At 39.5% G+C, this 25,224-nt stretch overlaps 1 protein-coding gene across 3 annotated transcripts in view; it reads right to left on the bottom strand.

Annotated features, from left to right (window-relative positions):
* Window positions 1-471: 471 nt before the first annotated feature.
* Window positions 472-25,224, bottom strand: part of limk1a (LIM domain kinase 1a) — a 50,323-nt gene continuing 25,570 nt past the window's right edge. For 2 of the 3 annotated variants that reach the window (XM_008425620.3, XM_081615108.1), the window contains 13 exons: window positions 11,174-11,283; window positions 10,171-10,386; window positions 9,443-9,548; window positions 9,100-9,305; window positions 8,821-9,007; window positions 8,511-8,597; window positions 7,146-7,277; window positions 6,974-7,033; window positions 6,617-6,682; window positions 6,161-6,329; window positions 5,989-6,044; window positions 4,735-4,892; window positions 472-3,992 (listed from right to left, as the gene is read on the bottom strand). In XM_008425620.3, coding sequence (XP_008423842.1) covers window positions 3,824-3,992; window positions 4,735-4,892; window positions 5,989-6,044; window positions 6,161-6,329; window positions 6,617-6,682; window positions 6,974-7,033; window positions 7,146-7,277; window positions 8,511-8,597; window positions 8,821-9,007; window positions 9,100-9,305; window positions 9,443-9,548; window positions 10,171-10,386; window positions 11,174-11,283 — 1,722 coding nt within the window. In that variant the 3' untranslated portion in view covers window positions 472-3,823. Of the gene's footprint in view, window positions 3,993-4,734; window positions 4,893-5,988; window positions 6,045-6,160; window positions 6,330-6,616; window positions 6,683-6,973; window positions 7,034-7,145; window positions 7,278-8,510; window positions 8,598-8,820; window positions 9,008-9,099; window positions 9,306-9,442; window positions 9,549-10,170; window positions 10,387-11,173; window positions 11,284-16,643; window positions 18,668-25,224 lie in introns of those variants that run through there. The other variant, XM_008425621.3, reaches the window with a different exon arrangement.

The following is a 25,224-nucleotide window of genomic DNA, read 5'->3' as shown; positions in this document are numbered from 1 at the left end:
CCACCACCACAATGCCCAGTTTGGTTAACCGCCACCTTTTTATTGGTCTGGATCTGGAAATCCCACAGGATCCCAGCTGTATTGTTCGTTCTAGTGTGGGTTCTTTTGGTGCTGGGATTTTCATTCAGTCAAGTAGTTTGGGTCTAATAGGAAATGCAAACGAATGTAAAAGAAGCATCAAATATGAAAAAAGAAAAAAAAAATTGAAAATTATTTAGAATATTCTCAATCAATTGAAGTATTTTCATTAGCATTACAAATCATTCTTCTTATTCCATTTTGGCCAATTCAAGATTTCAATAGTACTTTCAGCAGGAAGAAACATGATGGTAACTTAAAAAAATTTACTTTAAACCCAAATCTGCAAGGTGAATGAATATTTTTATGATATAGCTGCACATTTTGTAGATAGATATAACTTTTACATGTCTTTTTGTTTTAAAGCAAAAAGAAAGACATGAAACATCTGAATTTGTTTAAGAAGCATCATTTTAATTTCAGCTGTGACAAAAAATAAAGAAAAAAAAAAAACACAGTAACCTCCTCAGAGTCCAAATGTTCAGAATTAAAGTGCAGAATCGTTTTTCACAGCTTGTGTAAAAAAGAAAAAATATTAAAGTAGCAAAACTGACAATGGAGATCCAGAAAATATAAATATGATACAGAACAAGATGAAATCTTACACGTCATGGTGTCAACTCAGATGTTCAGTTCGCTTCAATCAGGCTTGCACTGATGATGCATTAAAATAAAAACCGAACAGCAAATCAGTTCATGTTTTCGAGTCGTTGGCAAGGCTAGCTTACAACAAAGGCACAGCATTGTTCAGAGGTAACGGTCCTTTGCGAAGAAGTGCTGCGGCGACATTCTCGCCGATCAACACGTCTCCTCACTGACATCTAACATGCTCGACATGGCTCAGACAGGAGCGGTGAAGGAAACACGGCGCCACGTTTGTGTGTGCATGCATGTGAGAAACGGGGGAGGGCTTCCCCCCACCCCCTACAGAGTGACAGGCGTTTACATGCTCCTCACAGTCTCACTTGTTACCGGTGGGTACTTATTAAGATCTGAGGAAAAAGCTCCAGAAAAAAAATTACGGCCCTGAGCCAAAAAGATTTAAGGTGAGGAAGAGGTGAGGTTCAAGCGCTCAGCTATCAGAACGAGTGATTGCAGCCTCCGTGGGCATCGCAAGCAGTCAGAAACGGCACAGAATACCACTCACAAAGGACCGGTTTGTAGGCAGCAGGCAGAACTGGGTCATCACAACCTCACAGTAGCAAAAACTCCAGCATTTCATCTCTAAAATGCAACCCAGCTAGCTCTTTCTGCGCCTAGGACTATATTGCATGGCATACATGATTTTAATTCAATTTGAGCTGCATCTAAATAATTAAATAAGTCCAATTTGCTACTGAGAGGGTGAACTTACCAGATCCCTTTTTTTTTTAACAGTTGAAAGGCTCCATCAGTGGCTTGCATTCAAATATCAACCTGAACTGACATTGATCATTTTCCTTATCACAAGTAGCCCAAGAGAAAAAAGAAATAAGAAGACGCGGTCCAGATCGGCCAGTTAGTGCAAACAAAAGTACTCAAATGGGTACAAAAGAGTTTCAGAGGGTAGATATAGAAAAACAGATTTTTTTAAACCTTTTTTTTAATTTTTTACTTTTTCTACTCAGCCCTGCTTTTCTTGCTTTTAAATCTTTTACTCCAAATTTGTATTTTATTAAAAAAAACAACAACAAAAACAATGTTTATAGACTAAAGTAGCTTGGAGTAAAAGTGGAGAAGACCTGGCCACTACACATCATGCAGCGAATTTAAAAGAAACTAAAAAATTCGCAGAATAAAGACAGAGAGACGGTTTGTTAGAAGGTGCCGCAGAAATCTTACAGTGCTGGAGATTATTTCTGAGGAGAGAGACGCGTATATAAACACAGAGATATTTACAGCACATCTTATATGTAAACAGACAGAGGGGTCGATCCTCAGGAGGACAGATGGGAACATGGACAGACAGCTGACATGATGAGGCAGTACCTGGTGATGTAACACCTTCACTATGATACAGTACATCAGAAATGAGAGCATGGATTATTAGTTATTTTTCCAGTGTGGGGAATAGAGATGATCAGAAAATGTACAGTGCCTTATAAACATATTTACACCCCTTAAGTTTTTTTCATACTTTGTCAGAATACAAACAGAAACTTTAATGTTTTAAATTGGGACTTTTTTGGGAGAGGTTCATAAAAAGTGGAGGATTTCAGCGGCACAACTTCCTTACACGTAAAGTCAAAGCTGCAGCCCTATCATGTGTTACAAGTCAAAGTCCAGACCTAAACCCAATTGAGAAACTTGATGATAGCTATAAAATTTTGATCTATTTAATATCTTTTTCTCTGGGATTCTTATAGCATTTTGAAATGAATTGAATACTTGATTTGTAATCTGGCTGATTTTGAGCTTTTGTGCAAAGAAAAATGGGTAAAGATCTCAGTCGGTAAATGCGCAAAGTTGGTAAAAACTGTTGTCCAATTAGTCCATCAACTTAAAATCCCAATAAAATACATTAAAGTTTATGGTTCTGAAGCCTTTCTACTGGGAACCAGTAAATCCTTCCAAACTAAAGCGACAAATTGTGAAAAAGTTTATGGTATAAATACTCATCGAGGCACTGTAGCTGCAATGTTTGATTTAATTGCAGAAGGGTTGAAAAGTGAATGCGTACATTTACCAGAATTGGTTCTCAGGTTGTTTTTTGTTGTTTTAAAATAATTTTTAGCAGAGGTTTTTAAGTGTTTGAAGATGGTCTCGAAGCATTTACCCTGACACAGTGACAACACGTAAATTAAAAAAATTCATATTTTTGCCATGCCGTTTCAACTGCAGTGACACCTCCAGCCAATAAAAATATGGCAATGTAACGTACGTATATAAAATATGTCTGTACATTTACAATATTTAAAACATTTACAAAGTTGCCGCTGATGTACACATAATGTATTTGAGTGTTAGTGTGAATGGGATGCGCTAAGAACTCTCTAAACGGAGAGAAGACGTACCAAATGTAGGACGGGTACCTTACCATAAATTCAGTGCTACGTATAAACAGGAGAGACGAGCAACTCCAAGTGGTTCATGACTGAATAGGGTTAGAGGGGCACACTGAAGCGGGAATTGACCTGGCAGCGTTATTTACAGCCATGCATTTGTCAATTGGATACTTAAAGCTTGAAAAGTTTCACTTCACTTGTACAAGAAGGTCTACAAACTGTCCCTCAGACACTGGGAGGTCGTTGCCTTTTGCTTGCATCTCTAATAAGTTCTGTTCCGAGATCCAAAAGAAAACCAAACGCAGCAAATGTTTGCAGACACAAACTGCACCATGCAGTCTGGAGACGTGAAGTGACGTGGCTGAAGGCTTGCTGCTATGTTTTGCATGTGAAGTTACACACTACAGTAAAAAGCACAGTAAGTATTCTCTAGTGGGATCACTTCTGCTAAATGTATGCGATTAAAGCGTTACATGAAATTTCTGATTGCATATGATATATTTTACTTTAGCTTCAGAAGTAGCTGCAGTGAGAATGGGTTTGTGTGTATGTGCAGGCATCACACACTGGTGGCTTTTCAAATTTATATTTTCCCCCTGAGTCTTTTCATCCGGCTTGCGCCAGCTAAAACCGGTATCGTCTGCTTCAGTTGTGACGGGTTATTAGAAAGTCTCCTCCAGCAGCGTTCTGCCACCCGAGGTGGGTGGGGTCACCGTCTCCTGAGGGGTCAACTCCAGCGTTGCCACTCCTCTCGCGGCGCTTCACTCGGGTTGCTCCGGATGAGTGTGCAGGCCGTTCTCAGGGCGCGGGATGCTGTGGTGCTCCCAGAAGGCCTTGTGCAACTGGTCCAGTTCGGACATCAGCGGCAGACCAATGTCCAAGTGCATCTTGAGGTTCTCCAGCCACTCCTCCAGTTTAGAGAATGCAGGTCTGTAAAGTTCAAAGGGCACGAGGAAAAATTACCTTTGGATTCATCATCAAAAGCCCTTCTCACCCAGAATTTTCTAACTGTTTTTATTCCTCTGTCTAAATAGTTTTAGAAATCAGAGTTCAGTGATGCTGTAGATGTTGTCACTTAAAAGCAAATATTGTATTTAACAGATATATAACTTTAAAAAATCAAAAGAGCAGATTTTGCGAGCAGAAAGGAACATTTAGACCAAGAAGATGAGATTTTCAGCTGCTTCCATTCACTTTGTTTTGAATAATCTCAAAACAAAGTGAGATTTTTTCAAATGACAGTGAGATGACTTCCTCATCTCACTGGGAGATGAGGAAGTCGCTATTGCTGGTGAGTATCAGAGTAACAATGCTGGTTACATCTTCATATTCTCATGTGTGGTAAATTGCAGGTATGGACGGGTCTTAAACTTACTGCGTCCAGCTACATTTCTTTTAACTTTCTCCTCTTCATTCGACAAATCACCATACAAATCTTCAATTTATGAATTAAAGCTGAGTTCATAAAGCTATAACCTTTTAGTTCTTGGATATCCAATTTGTAATTCTTGCGTATCTATTGCTTTTGGACAATGAAATCAATTTAACCTCTAGCGACAAATTTGAAAAGGTTGTAAAAACAGGACAAAAACTTTTCCAATAAGACAAAAACCCAGGTAATGAAATATTTTTAAGTCTGATTTCAGTGCACATTTTTTGGGAGATTTCTGACCTTTTGTCTGCATCGAGGTCACAGCACAAAGCAGCAATAGGAAAGAAGGCAGGGGGACAATTGGGAGGATAGTAGTTCTCCAGGAAACCAGAAATGTTCAGCCCAAAGTCCATCGCTCTGGGGAGGTAATCTGGATCTGCGTTGACCCGACCAATGACCTGCAGAGGGCAAAACAGGGAAAAGGTTAAAAACACGAGTGAGAAGATTTGAAGATGGAGGTGTCTGAAGAGTTTCTACTGGAAACCAGTAAATCCTTCCCAGCTAAAGCAGACTGCTCCCGCCAGACCACAACAATCTGTCCGTCAGTCGCCACACGAGGACGGCTTTGCTCTACGGCTCACTAATCCCTCACACAGTCAGTGAAAAATGCCGTCCATCTGGAGAAGTCGTAGTCTGGGGCCTCTGACTGACTTAACTAAACCCATGAGCCCAAATCATAGGAGCAGGAGGATGATGTGCGTCCAGGCTCCCGTCCAATAACTCAGAAGGGCTGCTGGAAAAAATGTATTCCGCTTCTAGAGACGTCGAAATTTGGCAGAGTGAAACTATTCCCTCATAAAATGAAATGGAAATTGCATTTAATGAGTTTGAAATGTGGACAAAATCCATCAGAAGTCGCCAAAATGGCAGATTTTCAAGCAGAATAGACACAAAAAAAAGGAAAAAAAAGATGAATAAAACTTTCTGCTAGGCCTCACATTTTGCAAACTCTACTGCCGGACATCGACTAAAATGAGGCCCTCTACCGGGGCAGCGTGGTTACCCTCAGTGCACTCGGTACCGCCTCTAATTACTGCATCCATGGACAACCCTTCCTTCCTGTGCAGAAGGACGGAACGGTTTGCAGTCGTCCTACGGCAGTGGCGGACCACAGCTTCTGGTAGGTACATGCTCGGAGGCAAAATAACTTTTTATTTTTAAAGGGTCTGGAAAAAGTCAGCCAAACACAGCAGCGCTCGGTTGGAGCTGCCAGCCACTGGACAGGCTATTAAAAAGCATCAATCACATCTCCTTTTATCAGCAGGGTGGTTCCCCTGTCTGCTTTAAAGCCTCCGTTTGAAACACTTTGCCTTAAAAGTCAGGTTCATTGCAAGGATGTCGCATTCTGATCCTAAATGTTGGACGAGGAGATTATCTTTTTTAAACCGATGCATCTTTTGGCTGGCAGGGAAAGGTTATTTATCCCAAACATGCAGATAAACGTATTTATGCTTAGACGATGAGATACTTTATGCTGGCTAAACAGCTACTTACCTCACATAGCATAATACCAAAGGAAAAGATGTCCACTCTCTCATCGTAGCTTTTGCCTAAACAGGACATAAAATAATGTTAGTATATAAATTACTAGCATAGATCAGCAGGAAAAGGGCACAGAGAAAGTCAGGATTATTTAGATTGCCACATGTTCTGGTGTACGTCATACCGTGGATCATCTCCGGAGCCATCCAGTAGGGGTTTCCCACCACCGTGTACCTCTTCCTGCGGTCGGGCTTCTTCAGGCCCGACAGTTTTCCCTGTGTCAGCTTATTTTCACATTTATCGTCCACCATGAGCCGAGCCAGGCCGAAGTCTGCCACCACCACGGTGTGGTCCTAAACGAGCAGATATTCCAAAAAGTGCTGTCAATAAGTGTGATAGTCAAGATATAAGCTTAAAAATATTGTGCTTTAGCAAAGTGTTTGGAATTTTTTAACTCAAGGTTTTCAGACATGTCTTTCTTTATGTATAATGTTTTCTTCTGTTAGGTCAAGCAAAATGAATCTGTACATTTTAAATGGTTTTTCAGCATGGAAAAAGATGAGTGCACAAAATATTAACACACTTAAACAATAAAGGTGCGTAAGCACAGACATGTTTGAGTGGAGGAAAAGTTCCTTACCTCTCGGACTAGACAGTTGTGCGAGTTCAGGTCCCGGTGGATTATGTTCATTGAATGCAAATATGCCTAAGAGACAGATAAAACAGAGGAGAGGGAAAATAAAATTAATTTATTAAACTGGGTAATCAAAAGCTGCCTCAAAGCAGAAAAGTAAAATTAAGTTAAACTCATTCTGAGGAAAAACAAAACAAAAAAAGGTTGACGTTTGTTTGCTTCTGAACACTTTTACTGAGGGGTACAGGAACGATTTACACAAGGCTTGTATTGCTCTAAGTTGACCACTAGAGGGCGGCAGCAGCGGTAATTGCACCTTGTGCTGCTGCTGGACTCGGATTGAGTCTCAGTTTCTGAACTCACCATTCCAGCAGCAATGTCCTTCGCAAAACTGACCCTCTGGTTCCAGGGAAAGTTACTGTCCTGCAAATAGAAATCGCACTTAAATTTTAAGGTTTCAGCAGACAAAACTGTTAAGGGTGAGAAAACCATTTAATTTCATTACAACTCACACATTATCCCATGTCATTCTTACCATCTTCTTGATTATTTCCCTCAGGGTTCCTCCCTTTATGTACTCTGCGATGAAGTTGAGTCTCTTGTCTTTGTACAGGACTCCGATGAACTTGAGCACGTTGGGGTGATCCAGGCAGCGCATCACCTTCACCTGAGGATGGATAAACAAACAGTCACTTCAGTTATGGAGCAAAAATAAAAGTCAAACGTCAACAGTAATGTCGGCCTGAATCATTTTATGTAATGTTACGCGGGATGATAAACATCCAAAGCAAAAGGCAAGCTAAGATTTGAGTACGGGAAACATTTTTGTTCATTTAATCACATTCAATGTAGCTATAAACTGATTAGGATGCTACAAATGGTGCCACAACCGCAGCCTGCCCAGACTGGACACCGTTACTGCTTGAGAGGTTAGGGCTACAATTACACCAAGCATTTGTCTTCCTGTTCCAAGCAAGATTAAAAGAGACCCGGTAATGTGAGACTTGGAGGGGAAATTACAAAGCAAGCGCTTACTAAAAGCTGCGACCACACACATAAATACACAGAAACACTGGTAAACAGGTGTTGAGGCTTCAATACTGAGGATGAAATACTAAGCAGAAGGATAAATTCAGATTGTAACCTGAGGTCTTGGATGTCTGCTTGCTATTTAAATAAGCATAATGGACACAGACACAATGAAGTCTCCGTACTGTTTAAACATTTTCTATTTTGTCATGTCAACTCACAATTTATGTGAGAAACCCATATTAGTGGAAGAGTAATGAGGCGTGGTTTTCAAAGGAAAAAATATGTTACAAATTAAATTTGAAACATTGTGGGGTAGATGTTTTTAATTTCCAATCAGACGACTGGAACCACAAGGAGTCGGTGTAGATTGAAGCAAATTCATCTGTGTATTAATGTAACGGGACTAAATAAGTCCATAACCAGTTCTTTAGATAAGAACTTTACTTTAACTTTACAACAATGTGGTACTTTATGCTGTTTTACCAGATTAAATCCCAATAAGGTGAATAACATACTTTTTGTTGGCCATATTAAAGGGCATTTAATTTTAATTTTAGTAAAGACACAACACATTAGTTTTATGAAATGTTTGTCCTCTGTTATAATTAAACATGAATTAAGAGTCTAGGGAGGCTTTAAGGTTTTGTGTGGGAGGGAAAAGATTTGTCATTTGTCGGAGAAGAGAACGCCAGCACTCCTCTTAAACTTAACCAGAGGTCATGTAAGGCGTCGCTTATTCCCTGAAATTCCACCTTGTTGCTACTTCTGACCAGCAATCTGTTGCTGTAAAAGTTGTGCTCAAGCTAATTGTGAACATACTGAAACATCTACATTAAACCCCTAAGCTGCCTGCAAGCTCTGCACTCACCTCTTTCAGGAATGTTCTCTGTGTTTCGTCGTCAAAACGAATCAACTCCTTCATCACCATCACCTCCCCCGTTTCCTTGTGGGTCACCTGCAACGTGACACAGAAATGTGCAGGCAGAGATGAGCGACAGGAAGGGAGAGCATCAACTGTAAAGAGTTCGTTCATCTGTATGACGACACGAGAACTGAAAAAATGTCCACGAAGTGTTAAAACCAACGTCTTTCCTTCCTGCTTTGAGATTCCGACCAGCTTCTCTCAATGCCTCCACCTTCTGGAGGCTCTAGGTATGACCACATATAAGCAGGGTTACCTTTATGGCTTGTCCGAAGCATCCCTTTCCGAGGACTTCTCCGTGGATGAGGTCAGACGGGCGGAAGATGCGGTGAGTCCGATTAGAGACGACCCGGAGAGACTCCGACCGATTGATGTCCTTCCTGTGTGAGACGGGCGATGCTGCGTTGCTGGAGCCCGGTGACTTATCAATGCTGTAGCTCCGCCTGGAAGGGACAAGAGATAAAGACGATCTGACTGCAGTCCACACTGCAGTTGCATAATTTGTACTTATTTTTTTAAAAACAGCTCTTCTTACGTGATTATGCGTGATTTCAGGTTGCTGATGTCAGGGTTGGGGGCCTGGGCGATCGGCAGGGTGGGGGTGGGGCCGTCCGACACCGGGGTGGACAGGCAGCCGTCCACCTGATCCTCGGCCTCCGAGGAGCCCCCCTCTTGAGCGTGAGGGTCATGTTCGATGGTGAGCTGCAGCAGCCGGCTGGTCTCCTGGATGAGCAGGTCGATCTAGAGAAGAAGAGAAGGTTCACATGAAGACCAAACTTCAGAGCGGACCGGGCGAACGCTAGAAAGTATAACCCGGCTCTCTTTTCACTGAAACAGCTGCAGCATGTGAGAGGGAAGATCCTGAAGGCGGTTTCTACCTCATCCAGAGGAACGTTGTGAATGGGTGTCCCATTGATTTCCAGGATCTTGTCCCCAACATGGATGGAGTTTTTTACGTCTGGGCTGATGCAGTCAGGATCCACTCTGAAGTTAACGCGAGAAAACAAAACAATAAGCACATTTAAACAAAAGGATAGAGCCAACACGGAGCAAAGTGAGAAGCAGAAAGAAAATGTTTTTCTGCAGTTGAGAGATGCAGAACTCTAGAGCTTGCTTTACCAGACTTGCACATGTAGAGACGTAAATATAGAGCGTCTCATCAGCAATCTTCAGTGTTTAATTAGGACTTTCTAGCATGAGCCTGTTTGCATCAAAACCTTTCAGATGCAGTTCTGACTGCGTGTTCAGGTGATGTCATCCTCCAACAGATACTTTCACAGGTGTTTGTGTCACACACATTAACTCTTTCTTAAATTTATCTGATTTTTGAGGGGATTTTATCATTGTGGGTGGTATTTAAGAGTACTTGAGTAAAATAATTTTATTTCTAAAACACAATATGGACGATTTCCATTCCACTGTGTAGTAACATGCTACATTATGCTGGTTCATCACATATAAAGTACATTAAAATATTTGGTTTTAACAGTAAAACGCCTTAGAAAGTACGGAAAATGATGATTTTTTAAAAATGTATTTAAATTTTCATTCTTTCTGTAAAGAAAAGAGTAAAAATAAATGAAATATAAAACCCGTTGACACTCACTGGGACACCCTGACGGTGCGTCCGTGCTCCGGGTTGAAGCCGTTGGCGGGGCTGAGCGGCTGGTCAATCGCCACAGAAAAGCCTCGCCCTCTGCATCCGTTGTTGCCCTCGCATGAGGCAGGGATGGACACGAGCGTGACGGTGTGCGGGATCCGGGAGTGTGGCGAGTCCGGCAGCGACACGGGCGTCACGATGGTCTGGTAGTAACAGTGACCGCTGCAGTCAGAAGAGAGAGAGAGAGACGGGGAGGGGGAATGTGATCGAAGGTTTGAGCAAAGCGGCTCTGCAGGGTGCGAGGAACCATGTGAGAGAAAGCAGAGCATCTCGTTGCATCTGTTCTTTAAACATCACATGTTGCTGATGATGAGATCCAGCTCCAGCACATGGCGCTCACTGTGCAGTCATTGTGTGGAGGCTGACCTTCAACGTGAGCAACTTGGTTTCAAAATGTGCTGGGAATTTACCTACGAGGGAATCAGTTCTGTGTCTTAACCTAATTTATGATTACAGAGTAATTTATGATCCACATTCATTGCTCCGTATGTAATTTCATTTTCAACTTAAATTGCAGAAAACCTGTTTAACAAAGCGGCTGTTGAAACTGGATGTTGGTAGAAACTATTGGCCTCATTTGATCTCAGGATGACTCAGTAATGATGAGATCACAGATGTTGTGTTACTTGCTGAATGACTTTTTTTTCTTTTCTTGGTCATGACTCAAGGTAAAAGTGTCTCCCTGTGAGGCGAGATGCCGTTGTGATGAAGCGACTGAAGCTTTTGGGAGCTTCATTTTCAATCATCTGCTTGAAGGAGTGCGTCTTGTGACAGTCACACTCAAACATCCCTGCTGCTAACGCAGCTTTGAGCAAATATACAAAACGTAGACAGAATTACGACGCTCACAACGTTTGGCCTCTGATGTGCATTGAACAATATGATTTAAAAGCATTTTGACACTTGAAGGTTTAGGTTTTAAATACAGCAGGATGTGGTGGATGCTCACCAGTACAGTTTGGATCTCTCCACAAGCGCGTATGTGTCTCCATCACCGATAAATGCCCTGCAGTTCAGACAGCTGAAGCATTCTGGGTGATACTTCTGTTCTCCTGCAACCTGGAGGGGGAGAAAAAAAAAAAACATCATACAAAGGAAAATGTATGATCAAACTATTCAAGGTGCTTGTTTCTCTGATCAAATAAAAAGCAAGTTAATGACAAGAAAAGCTTCTAAGAGCCGGGCGGGTTACGAGCTACATGAGGTTTTTACAGCCGGCCTGGGAAGTGGGGTGAGGTCCGGTCACCGGGGTTAAAGCGGAGCTGCAAGATCCGAGATCGAGTTTGCGGCAGCCAGATGTCTGCGGCAGCTGGGGGCAGTTTTGTAAACAAGAAGTGGAATTGAATTACTGCTATAAAAACAGAGCAGGGCAAGAGGAAATAATTCACGCCGACAGATGTGCTCTGCTGGGGGCTCACAGCTCTGATTGTTCTCCACACAGAAAACAGCTAAAATAATCAAACACGTCTTTAACTGCAGTGTTGGGGAGAAAACAAGCACTTAAAGTACTACCTTCTGCAGTACAATAACTGTTTATAACATTCATTTATTTAAAACATTCCTTAAAAAAAACAAAAAACAACAACTTACTAAGCATCTTTTTAAATAAGCCTGCAACTTCTTGCTGACTCTTGGATTGAAACCACTGAATAAACGGCTCGTTCCTACACATAATGCCAACGACCTCCTTCAAGTCTCTCAGGTAAATCAGTCGCCCGTTGATGCAAATAACGCATCCACTCAAACACTTAATGAGGACCCATGGTTAAACATGAGCAACAGTGGTCAGCGCCAAAGGTTGAGCCGTTTCCTCCCTCGAGGCTGCGCTCAGTTTTTGCCTTCAGAGGCAGATTTTTCTTCAACAGATCTCATCAACTGCGATGATCTGCATTGCTAATGATGTAAAGAAAGACTAACAAGGGAGCTCTGCATACAAGATAATGAGGTTAAATCCATCTAATTACCCTACATGTTGTGGATGTAGCTTTTCTGCAGAAAAAAAAAACACACAAAGGTCACAACAGCCAGTTTGAATTCACCCCAACTGTGTCCTGAAGAAATAAAACCTTAAATTAAAGCATTTAACAAATAAATAGAGATACTCTGAGAAACTGACTGATCATAATTGATTCATTTTTTGCTTGCTCTTCCTTACAAAAATACAGAAACAATGTTAATAATAATAATGCTAACTCTGTTGCTTGTGCTAATGTTCGATGTTTAAGCTGTTGTGGTTTTGTCTTTGTTATGATATGAAATTAAATCCTATTTAACTACAAAACTATCGACTCCTTTCTCTAGCGCACACAGTATGGCTTTTTGCAAAAAGACACTTTGACCTGATAAGTACAAAACTAGGGATGAAACAATTAATTGCAGAAATCAATTATTGAAATAATCAGCAACTAATTTAGTAACTAGAATATACATAAAACATAAAAAATAAATTCTAAGAAAAAGAAGCAACATCTGCTCCTCCAAAGCAGAAATGATACCAGAAGTGGACAGAAAAGGGTCAACACAAGCTGAAAACTCACAGGCTTCACAGAAACAAAGTGTTTTTTAATAAATACTCCCTCTAAAAAAAACGCAGTGGTAATAAAGCACCATGTGACCTTAACACAAGAACAACCTGACGTGAAGCATTTCTTTTTTATCTACCTCAAAACACAGAAGAGACAGAGTAACCAACTTATATGAACATGAAACAGAAATCTAATAAATTCATAAAACAGAGCCTGAGTCTGACCCATGTGCGATATCTGAGATCTGAACGCAAAAGAAGAAGAAGAAAAACAACTTTCCATTCATTATTTTAGGTGTCCCATTTGTTTATGGATGTATGTGGGTTTCCTCTCTGTGACTGTGTCACTTTAGGTGCAGGCCTGTAAAGAAGGAGGGGAGAGGAAGAGAGGACAGCTGGACGGAGACGTCGAGGGTGTCGGCTCGACTCGGCCTGTCACTAAGGCTGCCATTTGTCTGCCATGTGGGCACACACACCCATTTAAAGACAGACAGCTGCTCCCTTCCCATAAAACACATCCTTCCTCTGCAAAGCAGGCAGATAAAGAGGACTCACATATTTTAATTAAAATAAAACGAATTTCAACCACGCGATCAGAATCTGTCTTCAAACAGTCATCACGTCTGGTTCCTCCGGATGTTGCCGTCTTTGCGTGTGTGTTGTGTCTGTGGTGGATCTACTGGGGATGAGCTCATCATCACGCTTCTGACTGTGGTTCTTCATTTTACCTCCATTTGCCTCCAACAACAAACCAGAGACTGTTCTGGTTTTCCCCCCTGGTCCTGTGAGTCCACATGGTGCACGACTAAACGTTTCACACTGTTGCACAATAAGGCCATCTTTATACATTTTTACCACAAATTAATAACCTTAAGGGTGAAATGGATTTTTTTTTTAAAGAAAGGCTAATTTGTAAAATCAGAGGGGGGTTTTGCATTCAAATCGACTTTATTACTGTGAACTAAACACCTTTTTTTTTTTTTTTACAACCTTTGCATCAACTAATAGTCAGAAATGTTTTTCAAGATATTTAATTAGACAGAAACAGTTACTGGTGTTGAACTTTATTCTCCTTAGAGATTTAACTGGTCAGACTTGTGCTAGGAAAAAAAGAACAGATTTTAATATTTTTATAAGGCCTGGACTTGCTGGTTACTTTCCACGATGCACACAAAACACAAATTAATTTCGCATTGTTTGAGTTTAATTTGCAATTAACCTTTACATATCTTTACTAAACCTTTTGACAAAATGCTGTTTGTTGATGGGATTTCTCATTCTGATAAATTTAATAACAAAAAAAAGCTCCTATAAAGAGTTTACTTTAATAATTGCACAAATAAGCATTATGAGAAATGTTAAAAAACACAACCGTCAAATAAAATAATTTTTTGGGAGTTTTTAAATATTCACGTTAAAGTAGCATAAATTCTGAGAAAGCCATTGGATTATTTTCTTTTCATCAAGTCCAAAGTAACTTCAATCGATTTGTTAATGGAGGTTTGAAACACAAATTCGGCAACATGGATTTTGTCCATTCTAACTGGTTCAGCTGCCAAAATTACAACTGTACATAAAAGAAAACCATAAATAATATTTAAGTTTAAAATAATTCCTACATTTCGTTTTAAGTTAAATTAACGGTGTTGTTTTACCACCAATCCAAACATCCATAGAAAATGAACTCCATTAAAGGCTACAAAGTTAAAGCACCGGTCCAATTTTAAAACATTTTAATGGTTTTGTCCATGAGCATAAAAGAAATTATTACATTTGTGATCATTTTACAAGAATCCAGCGATACTTGAGCAGTCGACTGCAGTTTTCTAATCGAGTAGAAAAACAGTGAAGGTGTTGAAAGGTGCATTAAATCACCAGTTTTTGGTTTCCAAAGAAACTTTTTGGCACAAAAGTTTTCTTAGTTTGTAAGGATTCATGAAATTAGCCGATTCCTTAAACATTATTCTGAGGTCTTTATGATGGCATATTAACTACTGAAAGCTGTAAATCAAAGTTTTATAACATTACAGAATTTTCTTACGTGAATTTCTGGTAAACTGGGAAAAATGGAAAATGCAAAAGTCAAAAACAGCTCAAAGACAGAAGGACTTGTTGTTAAAATATAATTTATATGGGTGCTTAAGGGTCCAACATTGCTGTTTGAGATTTTAACTTCTTTTACTTTCTGTTTTCGTTTTCTGATCCATCAAAAGCTTCCTGTGGACTTGTGTTGAAAATCAACAAAACTGCTTTAGCATTAAACAATTCAACTGGAGGTCCACTGTATTTGTAATTGTCCATAACTAAATAAATGATAAATAAATAAAATATCTTAAACAATATCCAAACCTGCAACCACTTTTCAGGTTTGTGATCGATTTCGTCTTCCATCTTGTTCTTTGTTTCTTGTGTTGTTGAAGTCAAACTTTGTTTATGAGCTGCTTCTTGAATTTAATTTCTATTTTAATATTACGCCATCAACCTTCCTGGTGTTTCCAATCCTGGATTATCTACCTCGTTGTACCATGGTCAATTTCTTTTTAAATTGAATAACATGCAATACTTATTAGTAATTTAGGTATTTGGTGATGAAGCTAATTTACAGGATTTTCCCTCGTTATTCATACATTTCATAAACGCATTATTTTTATTTCTTAGCTGCTGTTTACATTAGTCATGTTTCTAAGCGCGTCATTCAGTTCCCGTTTCAGTAAAGTTTTATTTCAGACTTTCCAACGTGACATTCTTCAAATTCCCCATGTAATTTCACAATTTCCTTGTGGATTAAATGTTGCAATTGGAAAACAGACTGAAGCAGAGCACACCGCAAACATGAGAACCCTTAAAAAAAGAATGAAGTCATGCAGTTATTTATATAAAAACAGATAAGTTGCCCCAAAAAGGGGAACCAAGGGTAAAAATAAACCAGTCGGTTTCAAAGTATTTTTTGTTCTCCTTAACTCCAGAGAAGAAAGAGTACTGGTGAGATAAACAGCATTGACCTTAGCACCAAATGTTAATGACACTGAATTTAGCTCATATATTCATCTGCAGTTTGAGAGCAAACTCAATCATTGCTCCTTTTAATCTACGTTCACTAATTCAAAAAATAAAAACAGAGCTGTATGTGGCTTAACACTGGAAGAAAGCAAAAGCGTAGCCAAATACCAAGAAAAGAAAAACATGTCATAGTGCATGCATTCACATAAATATGGTAAAAATGTTGCAGAAAGCTGTTGATGAAGGCTGTTTGAGCAGAGAGAGGGTCAAACAAAGTTTACCAAGAGCACTGCTCACACGTTTAAGCTGATGTGGGAATTATTTAGGGAAACAACTGGAATGAAGACAGTGAGCCACATTGATGCTCTCTGAATGGAAACCCCCTTCCACCACAAACAGTACAGTAACACACACACAACAGGCCTCCTCTCTGGCGAGCTCTAATGAATTCTGACTTCTCGCTCTGCAAATCCTACATCCACTGTAGTAAAATGAGGAACCACATCGCTGTGCTTAGAAAGCACCAAGTGGCGAATTAAAAAAAAAAAATACCCCGAAAGCACTTTTTGGAGTTGTACTTTTACGTTAGATAGCTGAGAATGAGCAGCTTCTAAAACTGGACGGCATGTGTCGTCAGTTGTTCGCAATAAAACAAAAGCAAAAAAATAGAGCAGGACTGTGGTTGTAGAGCGATACAGTAGCCTACTTTCAAATGACCCACAAAATGCAGCATCGCGGATGTAATTCAGCGTCAAATTTTAAAACGCATGCTGGAAAGCGACCCGGCAGACCGTCCCCACCTCCGTCAGCCTGCCCGCCTGCTTCCTCGCCGGCTCATGAATACTACATATGATCCAAAAGGCGCCCAGGAAGTGGGAGCAGTGACCGTCCTCACCTTCTTGTCCCGTCTCCACAGCCTGAGACAGCAGAAGCTCCAGAAAAACAAGTCTCCCACCATGTCAGCGAGAGCTGGAGTCTCCTCCTCGCTCTTCTAGTTCATTCTACTGAGGAAAGCGTTTCTCCCCGCTGTCACAACAAAACACTGGCAGCAGCCAAGCCGAGCGGAGTCACAGAGCTGCAGGCGGAGAGAGAGAGAGAGAGAGAGAGAGAGAGAGAGATAGAGAGCGGGGGGGGGGAGCAGCCCACGCCTTTCCAGCTTAGCTCATCTCTGAATCAATGTCCCTCCTCCAGGCTCTTCCACCCATCCCTCTCCTCGCCGTCTTCCTCTACCCTCTTACTTTTTGCAATGACCTCATCGTTTCCTGTTTGGCCCCGCCCACTCTTGGTACATGCGCCAGCCAGATGCTACCAGCACACACACCTCCGCTCCTCTCACACACACACACCGCCTGATGTTGTCTTTAGAAATGTCTTCTCTCCTCACATGCTTTCAAAAAATACACATTTTCTTGTAATCTGTTTGGGATGTTGAGACTTACGTGGGATTTTTTTAAATGGTTTTCTTAGGGCTGCTTGTTAGTTGTTGTTTTTTTTCCATTTACTTTTTTCTTATCAACAATCTGACCATTTTCAAAAGAGCGTTTTGTTGTTTGTTAAGCCTCTCAACCCCATGAATCATTCAGGCAAAACCAAATGACAATAGATCAGGTTTGAGTCATCAGGCAGCAACAGGACCCAACAAGATCTGAAAACTATCAAACTGAGAGACACAAATTACTCCCATTTTTAACAAAAAAAAAAAAAAAACTTAATCCAACTATGAAAGTGTTTTATAATTTTCTGGTTTTCACATAGTTTTGAGAGCTGGCAAGACTTCTTTTGACCCCCACTTGCCTACTTTTGTCATTTTCAAAGACTTGCTAAATAAATACAACCATCCAACTTTAAAGAAAAACAAGAGTAGAAAACCTTGCAAAACTTTGAACTTTGAACTCACTCTCTGTCAGACTGTGGCTACAACCCAGTAGCTTCACTATCAGCATGTGAATGGAAGTGACTGATTTTATATAAAACGTCATTGAGTGTCATAATAAAGCTCTATATAAGTCTGCATTCTATGTGTGTTGATCTACAAACAAAATTTTATGTTTTATTCAATTTTTATTTGCTTTTCACAACTAAGCACTACTTTGTGTTGGTCTGAATCCAATAAAACACACTGAAGGTTGTTGTTAAAATAACAGATGCACTTTCCGTTTAAAAGCTACAATAACAAAAAAATTAAAAGAATGGACATGAGAATATTTTCTCTAGTCTTCCTGCACTCAGCAGTGAATCATGAGGAACTGCAGCTTTTTAAACTGGCTTTGGTATTTTATCTTAGAGTTTGGCATGGATAGCGCAGAGCATTACAAAAATAGCACTCTGAGTTTTAAACAGGGAATGTATACACAGATATAGATTTCCATCAAGTTATGAATATTTCCAGTTCCAGTATGTTAATAAAATAAAAAGGTTGAAGGCTGAAAATGATTTAAAAAAAAAAAAAAACAGCAACTTTTCTTCCAGTTTTCCTTTCATCGGCTGAACGTTTTGCTCTCTCTTGCTCTCTTGCAGCCTAAATGCAAGAGAGCAAGCTAATAACGGTGAAAAAGGTGAACTTTGGATCCTGTTCTTTAGGGAATAGCGTCTTCAGTGAAGATTGTGGAGGCCAGTGCTTAGTGTGATGCTTTTAAGGATTAATAAAATAACCGATCACCAAGTTTCCATTTGGACACTGGTGAGTGTCGATCGAGATAAAATAGATTCTAATAACTAGTCAATTCTATTTTGGTCTCCTCTTTTCTCATTTTTAAGGCACACTTGCCACTAAAGTAAGTAAAAAACAAAAAACCCTAAAGACCTTGAGAAAGCTTAGAAAACCATCAACCTACCTGAGGGCTCACAATATATCTGAAAGCAAAATCTAAGTAAATCAGAAATAGCTGGAAAAGTTGCCCCTTTTATTCTGTTATGCTAAGTCAAATTAAATAAAAAAATAAAGCATATATTCATTGCAAGCTATTAGCTTTGTTAAATTCAATCACAAAAGCACTAATATTTTGGTTACAAAAATATAATGCAATGCTAACAGGTGAAAAGTTAAGAAGTATGTTTAGGTTTTCAGCAGAGTTAAATACTTTGAAATTAAATCAAACATTCAAAGTTACTAGTGCTGTAAGGTACCGGTACATCTAATTAATTATGGTTTTCTCTTTCTTTACTTGTACAGACCACAGAAATGAAACAAGTCCTGCGTGCCAGTGGGCTCTGACCCGGTCCTCGGTGTCGAAGCGTGCGGTTATTAATAGAAGGTCAAATGAACTCCGTGTGCTTCCTGCTGGTTGTCAGGACAGAGTCCAGGTGATGGTCCAGGCTGCTGGGCTGGACCATTATTAAGTTACTGTGGGGGTTCTGGACGCTGCATCAGAAACTGGACTGACACATCCAGACACCAGCGGGGGAAGGCTGGACAGCCAGTGAAGTTAATCTGACTGTTTCAGCCACACAAAGATTGAACTTTGTTGTGCATTTATATTTTTATACGTGGAAACATTTAGAATAAAGTTGGGATCAAATTCTCAACCGATAGCCTCAACCACTACTACCAGGAAGGACCTGTTTTGACTAAATGATCTTATCTAAAACAAACATGAGCCATAAAACAACTGAGATGCTAATCGCATTTTTGATTTCTTTCTGTTTTACTTTGTGCGTTGGTATCAGGAAGACCCGACAAGTTACACAAACCTGTTTGTTCTGTTTTTACTCATTAATTTTGAGTTTTATGCTAAACATCAGAATGCCATAATTAACTTTTGTCTTTTTCAATGAGAGTTTTCTATTGACTACAACAGTAGTTAGGTTGGAAAACTCAAATTAGATTTAATTTAAGAACTGCAGGGGGAGTTATAGATAAAATATTTTCATAAGCCATTTTTTCTAAACTCCAAGTCTAAACTTTAAGGTTCATGTCTCTTATCTTAGCTAAAACCTGGTAATCTCCATACTTTGTACTCTGTTAATAACAGTATATTGTGCAGGATCTAAAGGATTTTCTTCTCCTTACTTTAAGTGTTTATAAGTCAAAGGTATTTCAAGATTTAGTCCAAGTGATTAACTAAAGATGTATAGGTGTTATGAAGTGCAGCAACATTTCTGGAAAAGAAAATCAAAACAGAAAAAGCTTTTTATTTTAACCAAAAGTGCCCAAGATGTCCGTTGGTGACAACATAAATGATCAATGGTCACCAAATTTCCCAGTATAATGAATCCAACACATCCTTAAGATGACAACACACACACCTCTGTGAGTGTTACAAGAAATGTGTGTACTATACAGTATGTTTCCATGACAACCAAACAGCTGAAAGAGGTGACAACATTAATAATAATTTACCCAAATGATCCACACTTACTGGCTTCCTTTTATCGCATCGGATGGAGATTTTTGTGATTTAAATCCGATGCAGACTCAGGTCTCATAAATCACTTGTTTTGCAGAGATAGACTCTACAAAGTATTGTTGTTTGTTTTTTCTTTATTTCATTCCGATAAAGCCTCAGTATGCTTGTTTTGCTGGTCGATCTCCCGTTTGTCTGGCATGACACAATGATGCAAGACTTAAAAACTGCTGCAAAACAGGTATTACTGAGTGCAGTCACTTGTTTGTTCCACTTCTCTTTAAATTTACTGAATTTTCTTTACCAAGAAGAAAAAAACCCCCATCTAATCCATGACTTCAAATTCAATTACTTGCGTGATAGACTGTGTCGAAAAAGCAAAAGTGTTAGTTTATAGTCAAGTTTGTTGTTTCTGAGGTCAGAAGTGAAACCAGAACAGCCCAGAGCTACACCTCAGGGGGGATTTCAGCCTACAGCGGCTGTCGCTTTCGTCACGGTTTCCACACCGACGGGAGGAAATAAGAAGTCAATGTGGGTCTCTGACTGAAGCACCGGATGGAAAAACTGATCAAATTATGGCGTCTGATCCATACAGTTGACGTGTGATTGATGGAAAAGGTCCAGCAGGTTGAACACCTCCAACTGTATGCGATGTGGACCTCCGGCCTCCCAGAGGTGGAAACATGTTGGAACAATTCATCCCTCATGTTGCACAATTGAAAAAGTTCCTGCAATCGCACAAGGAGCAGCATTCCCCCCCCCAAACAACAACTCTTGAAAAAAGATGAGAAATTATTTCTCAACAACACATGGCTCTGTGATCGGTTGGGGGCAAAGACAACCAGGAGGTATTTACAGAAACAGTAGGAAGATTTCTAGTTACACACGGCTTCAGTGGGAGTTGGTGAGCTGCAAATGTAGATCTGGGACTTTCCATTTAATGTTGACTCAGCAAAACATCTGACTATTATTTCTGTACCAACAATGACAAACAATGGTTTGGGATTCAACCCAAAACTGCTACAAAGTTAACATTTATACCCCACTTGTTAATATGTCAGCCCATTTTATTTTACTGCAAAATGTTCAGAAAATAACTCTGTATGTAAAAGAGGTGCATTCCCTGATGTTAGCGCTCTCCATGCTTTTGGGAGTTTCATAAGAAAACACAAAGTTCCCTCAAATGATTTTCAACTACTTGTGATTTCGCAGAAAGGTCTTGAATTCCTCCTCCTCCTGTTACAGAACATTTTGTTGCACCAGAAAACAATAATAAAAGTGAAACAAAGAAAAAAATCCCCAAACTGGCATAACTCCAAAGATCGATAGTAACTGAAAGTGAAGCATCACAATGGAAAGTACAGAAAACTGCTAATTTAGGTCACCTTGGGTCATGTGCAAACACCTGATTAAGGTCATATTCGCTGTAACTATCTAAATAATAACAGTGAAGGTATAAATTTAGCTGAGACAATAAGCAATAACTTGTTTTTTCTCTCTTATGTATTCAGTAGTTTTTACTCTACACTAAGTGGACATAAATTTTGTTTCGCTTCACGTCCATTATGAGATACAGTTAAATATATAAATATATAAAACTGTATATATGAAAAGTTTCATACTTACCCTATTTTTCGGACTATAAGCCGCTACTTTTTTCCTACGCTTTGAACCATGCGGTTTATAAACACGGTGCAGCTTTTCTGTGGATTTTTTCTTCCACCACCAGGGGGTTCTTTAGCAGAAAGTGAATTATTGAAAGTCAAAATCGGAAATCAAAGAAGAAAGTGCCAATTTTCATTTAGAACAAGCACATGCTACCTGGAGGCACGACGGAGGAAATTTCTTCAAACTCATATGATGCAGCTTTTAAGTTGAAGGTTATCGATCTGGCAGAACAGGAGGGAAATGGAGCCGCTGCACGTAAAGTCGGCGTGAACGAATCTATGGTTCGGGTTTTTAGACGGAGGGTTCTTAATAAATCCAGCAGAAGCAGTAGATAGTTAGTAACTAGCAGTAGTTTAGCTGCTAACCTAACAAAAAACTGCTTTTTATTTACACTGTATAGACATGATTATTTAAAAAAAATAGAAATGCTTCTTCCAAAAAACATTGATATATTATTAAAATTGTTGAATTAATAGTGCCTGACTCTGAACTAAACATTTAGATATCTTGGATTATTGCAGATTGATTACTTCTGAGTGACTGATTAGACACAGACAGCAGGAAAGAGGGAAAAGCAGAGGAACTTGAATTACATCGGCTAACTCTGAGCTCAGCACATCAATCAGTCTAAGGTTGTAAATAACTGAAAGCCTCTTCTCTGGCTGAATTACTCCCAATTTACCCAGTGCTGACACTGCAGAGAACAAGAGGCTCATTCTGAGCAAACAGACAGTCGACACAATGCAATGCGATTGTCCAACACAAAAATATCCTAAAATATTCAAAACTACCATAAGCAAATGGTTGATTCACAGAGAATTGGCATTTATTATTATTTTGCCCATAATAAACTGTTTATTTACCCAACATGTCGTATGAGTTTTTACTCCATATATTAACCATCGCTGCTTCTACATCTGAGGCAACAATCAGATGTTGAATCAAATAAGTCATTCATTTTTCTTTAGTTGCAGTTCTGTTGGAAAAATCGGTCCTGATGGTTTTGAGATCTTTACCTCATCTTCCTCTTTTTCTTTTCTTCCTCAGACTTTTGTTAGTTATTGGAAATCAGAAACTTTCCTTAAACTCCAGAGACACCAAAATCCTCTTGATAACCTTAAACGTCAATGAGTTTAATTAATATTTTGAACGTCAAGTATCCTAAGCACCGACGTCTCGTTTTTGGTAGTAATGTGTAATTATTGCGATATTGTTTATCTTTACACTTGTTTGTTTGCTTGTTTCTGCTCTATTAAATCATTAGTAAATCAATCTCAGAGTGAATAAAAATTTTTATTAAGGAAGGCGCTGATTACCAACTGAGCGATTGATTGGGAAAGGAACATAGTTAACATACTTACTGGACTGTAACCTAAAACAGATTAAAATGTGTGTTTACAGTGAGGTTAGTGCATGCAAAGAGACGAGCGTTTCAGTGGAAACACCGATGCATGACGGATATGATTTCTGCTCGTTCATGACTAACAGTTTTCTGAAGCTGTGCTAATCCTCACCAGAAGCCCCACTGCCACAAGCAAACAACTCTGACATAACAGGTAAAATTAATGCAAATCCTCACTTAGTTTCTCTGACAGACGTAGTAAAAAATAGCTTTGATGAAATCACTTGAAACGAGAACAAAGCTCCTTGTTGCCCATTTCCAACTAACTGACCACGGTGTGTGGATTCCGTCTCTACAGACTGACTCATCGCTGCGTCATGAAGTGGTTTTTACTCACTGTGACAACTGCGTTTCATCAGTGAATATTAAAAACGGGGCTATTTCTCTCCCGAGCCCAAGGAGTTCAGCCGTGCGGCCCTGACCTTGGCGAAAGCGTCAGCAAGGTAATGCAGCCGATACGGCCGCCTCAGCAGCGCAGATTGAGTGACTGATGTCAAATCTGTTAAAGTGCAGCTGCGGTCAATCAGTGACTGCAGAGTGAGAGGGGCAATAAACCGGAGAAGAAGGAAGCAGCAATCTCTCTGCCTAATTCATTCACTTTACTGAGATTGCACTGCAGAGGGTAATCTCTCTGAAGGTAATGCAAATGTTAATCTACACACTAAGATTTAGAGAAAAGCAGAAGTTGTAACTCACTTCAAACGAACACCAATCGGTGAACAAATGATTAAATCTTGCTTTTGCAGACCAATCCATCAGCTCAACTAAACGTTTTGTAGAACAAAAGCTCAGACATTTTTTTTCCTGGTGTCACATTTTGTCAGCAATGAATCCATAAAATGTAAAATGAGCCACAAATGTTAAGATGTTTTACTGCCCCCGATCAGCTGGTGGCCAAACTGCTCATCATTTACGTTTCATACTAAATAGATTGGGTCGGGACACATTTTAATAACACAGCCTCTGCATATCATTTCCTCAATCAGCTGACATTATTTTCCACACCGTCTTCTTGACACTACAATATCCTCATCATTACAACATCTCAGCTCCTGAAGCCAAAAATATTCCAGCTGTGGGATTTAAAGTATGTTAGAGTAGATGCAGCTGGGCAAATATATTAGTGATAAGCAGCAACTATATTGGTGATAAGCAGTGTGCGAATGCATGACACTGGAAATGTTATGTTTTACCACAATTACGTCCTTTACCGTCTTGATATCACACACACTGACATTGTGATTTGATAGCATCTCTGTATTTGGTGTTAGCATCACATGGAACCTATCTGTTTCATTATGCAAGCAGACTGAAAAATCACAACTATTTTTTCCCAACTTTTTTTTAAATTTCAGATATTTGCCTAAATCTATATCAATAACTTTTCCAGTAACAGTTTTCTCATTACTAACCTCCAGCTGTAGGATATATTTGTAAAAGACTATGCATAAAAAAAGATTATGCTTTGCAAACTGTGTGTAGCCATTTGGTTCTTCATAATCTTATTTGCAGTGCAAACACCTGAAGATAAGAATCTTTCATTGCATCCACAGGTCCGATATGTGTCCCAACAAGCTGCTTTTGCAATGGACTGATGCATGTTTGTGTTGTGATATTTCCACTTTGATAATATTCAACACGTTCAGTGCTGTACAAACATTTGTACCGGTATCGAAATGTCTTTCCAGATTTAACTTTGCCTGCCTATGTAGGTCTGTTTGGATTATCCAATCAATTCCAGAGTAATTCCAAGTATTTGATTTGGCTCTTGTGTGTCGGAGCGCTTGACAAAACTTCACCACAAAAACTTGTTTCTACCGTCTGTGATTTCACGTCAGCCACCAGCAGGAAGTGAAACAGAAAGCTGCACAGATAATTTTTTTTTCAAATCACAGCATACAATTTGGTCCAATGAACTACTTGAACTACTACAAAACTACATTTTAGTTATCAAGTAAATAACTATTAGAAAAGCGGAACTGACTAGAGCAGAAAACATCAAACTAGAAGAAAGTCAAACACACAGTAAAGAAAGCTACAAACTACAAAATAAAATCTAATGA

The sequence above is a fragment of the Poecilia reticulata genome, chromosome 13 (genome assembly GCF_904066995.2).
Source record: "Poecilia reticulata chromosome 13, P_reticulata-male-v2, whole genome shotgun sequence".
Lineage (NCBI taxonomy): Eukaryota > Metazoa > Chordata > Actinopteri > Cyprinodontiformes > Poeciliidae > Poecilia > Poecilia reticulata.
The sequence above is the reverse complement of the archived record's forward strand: the minus strand, read 5'-3'. Positions and strand labels throughout refer to the sequence as shown.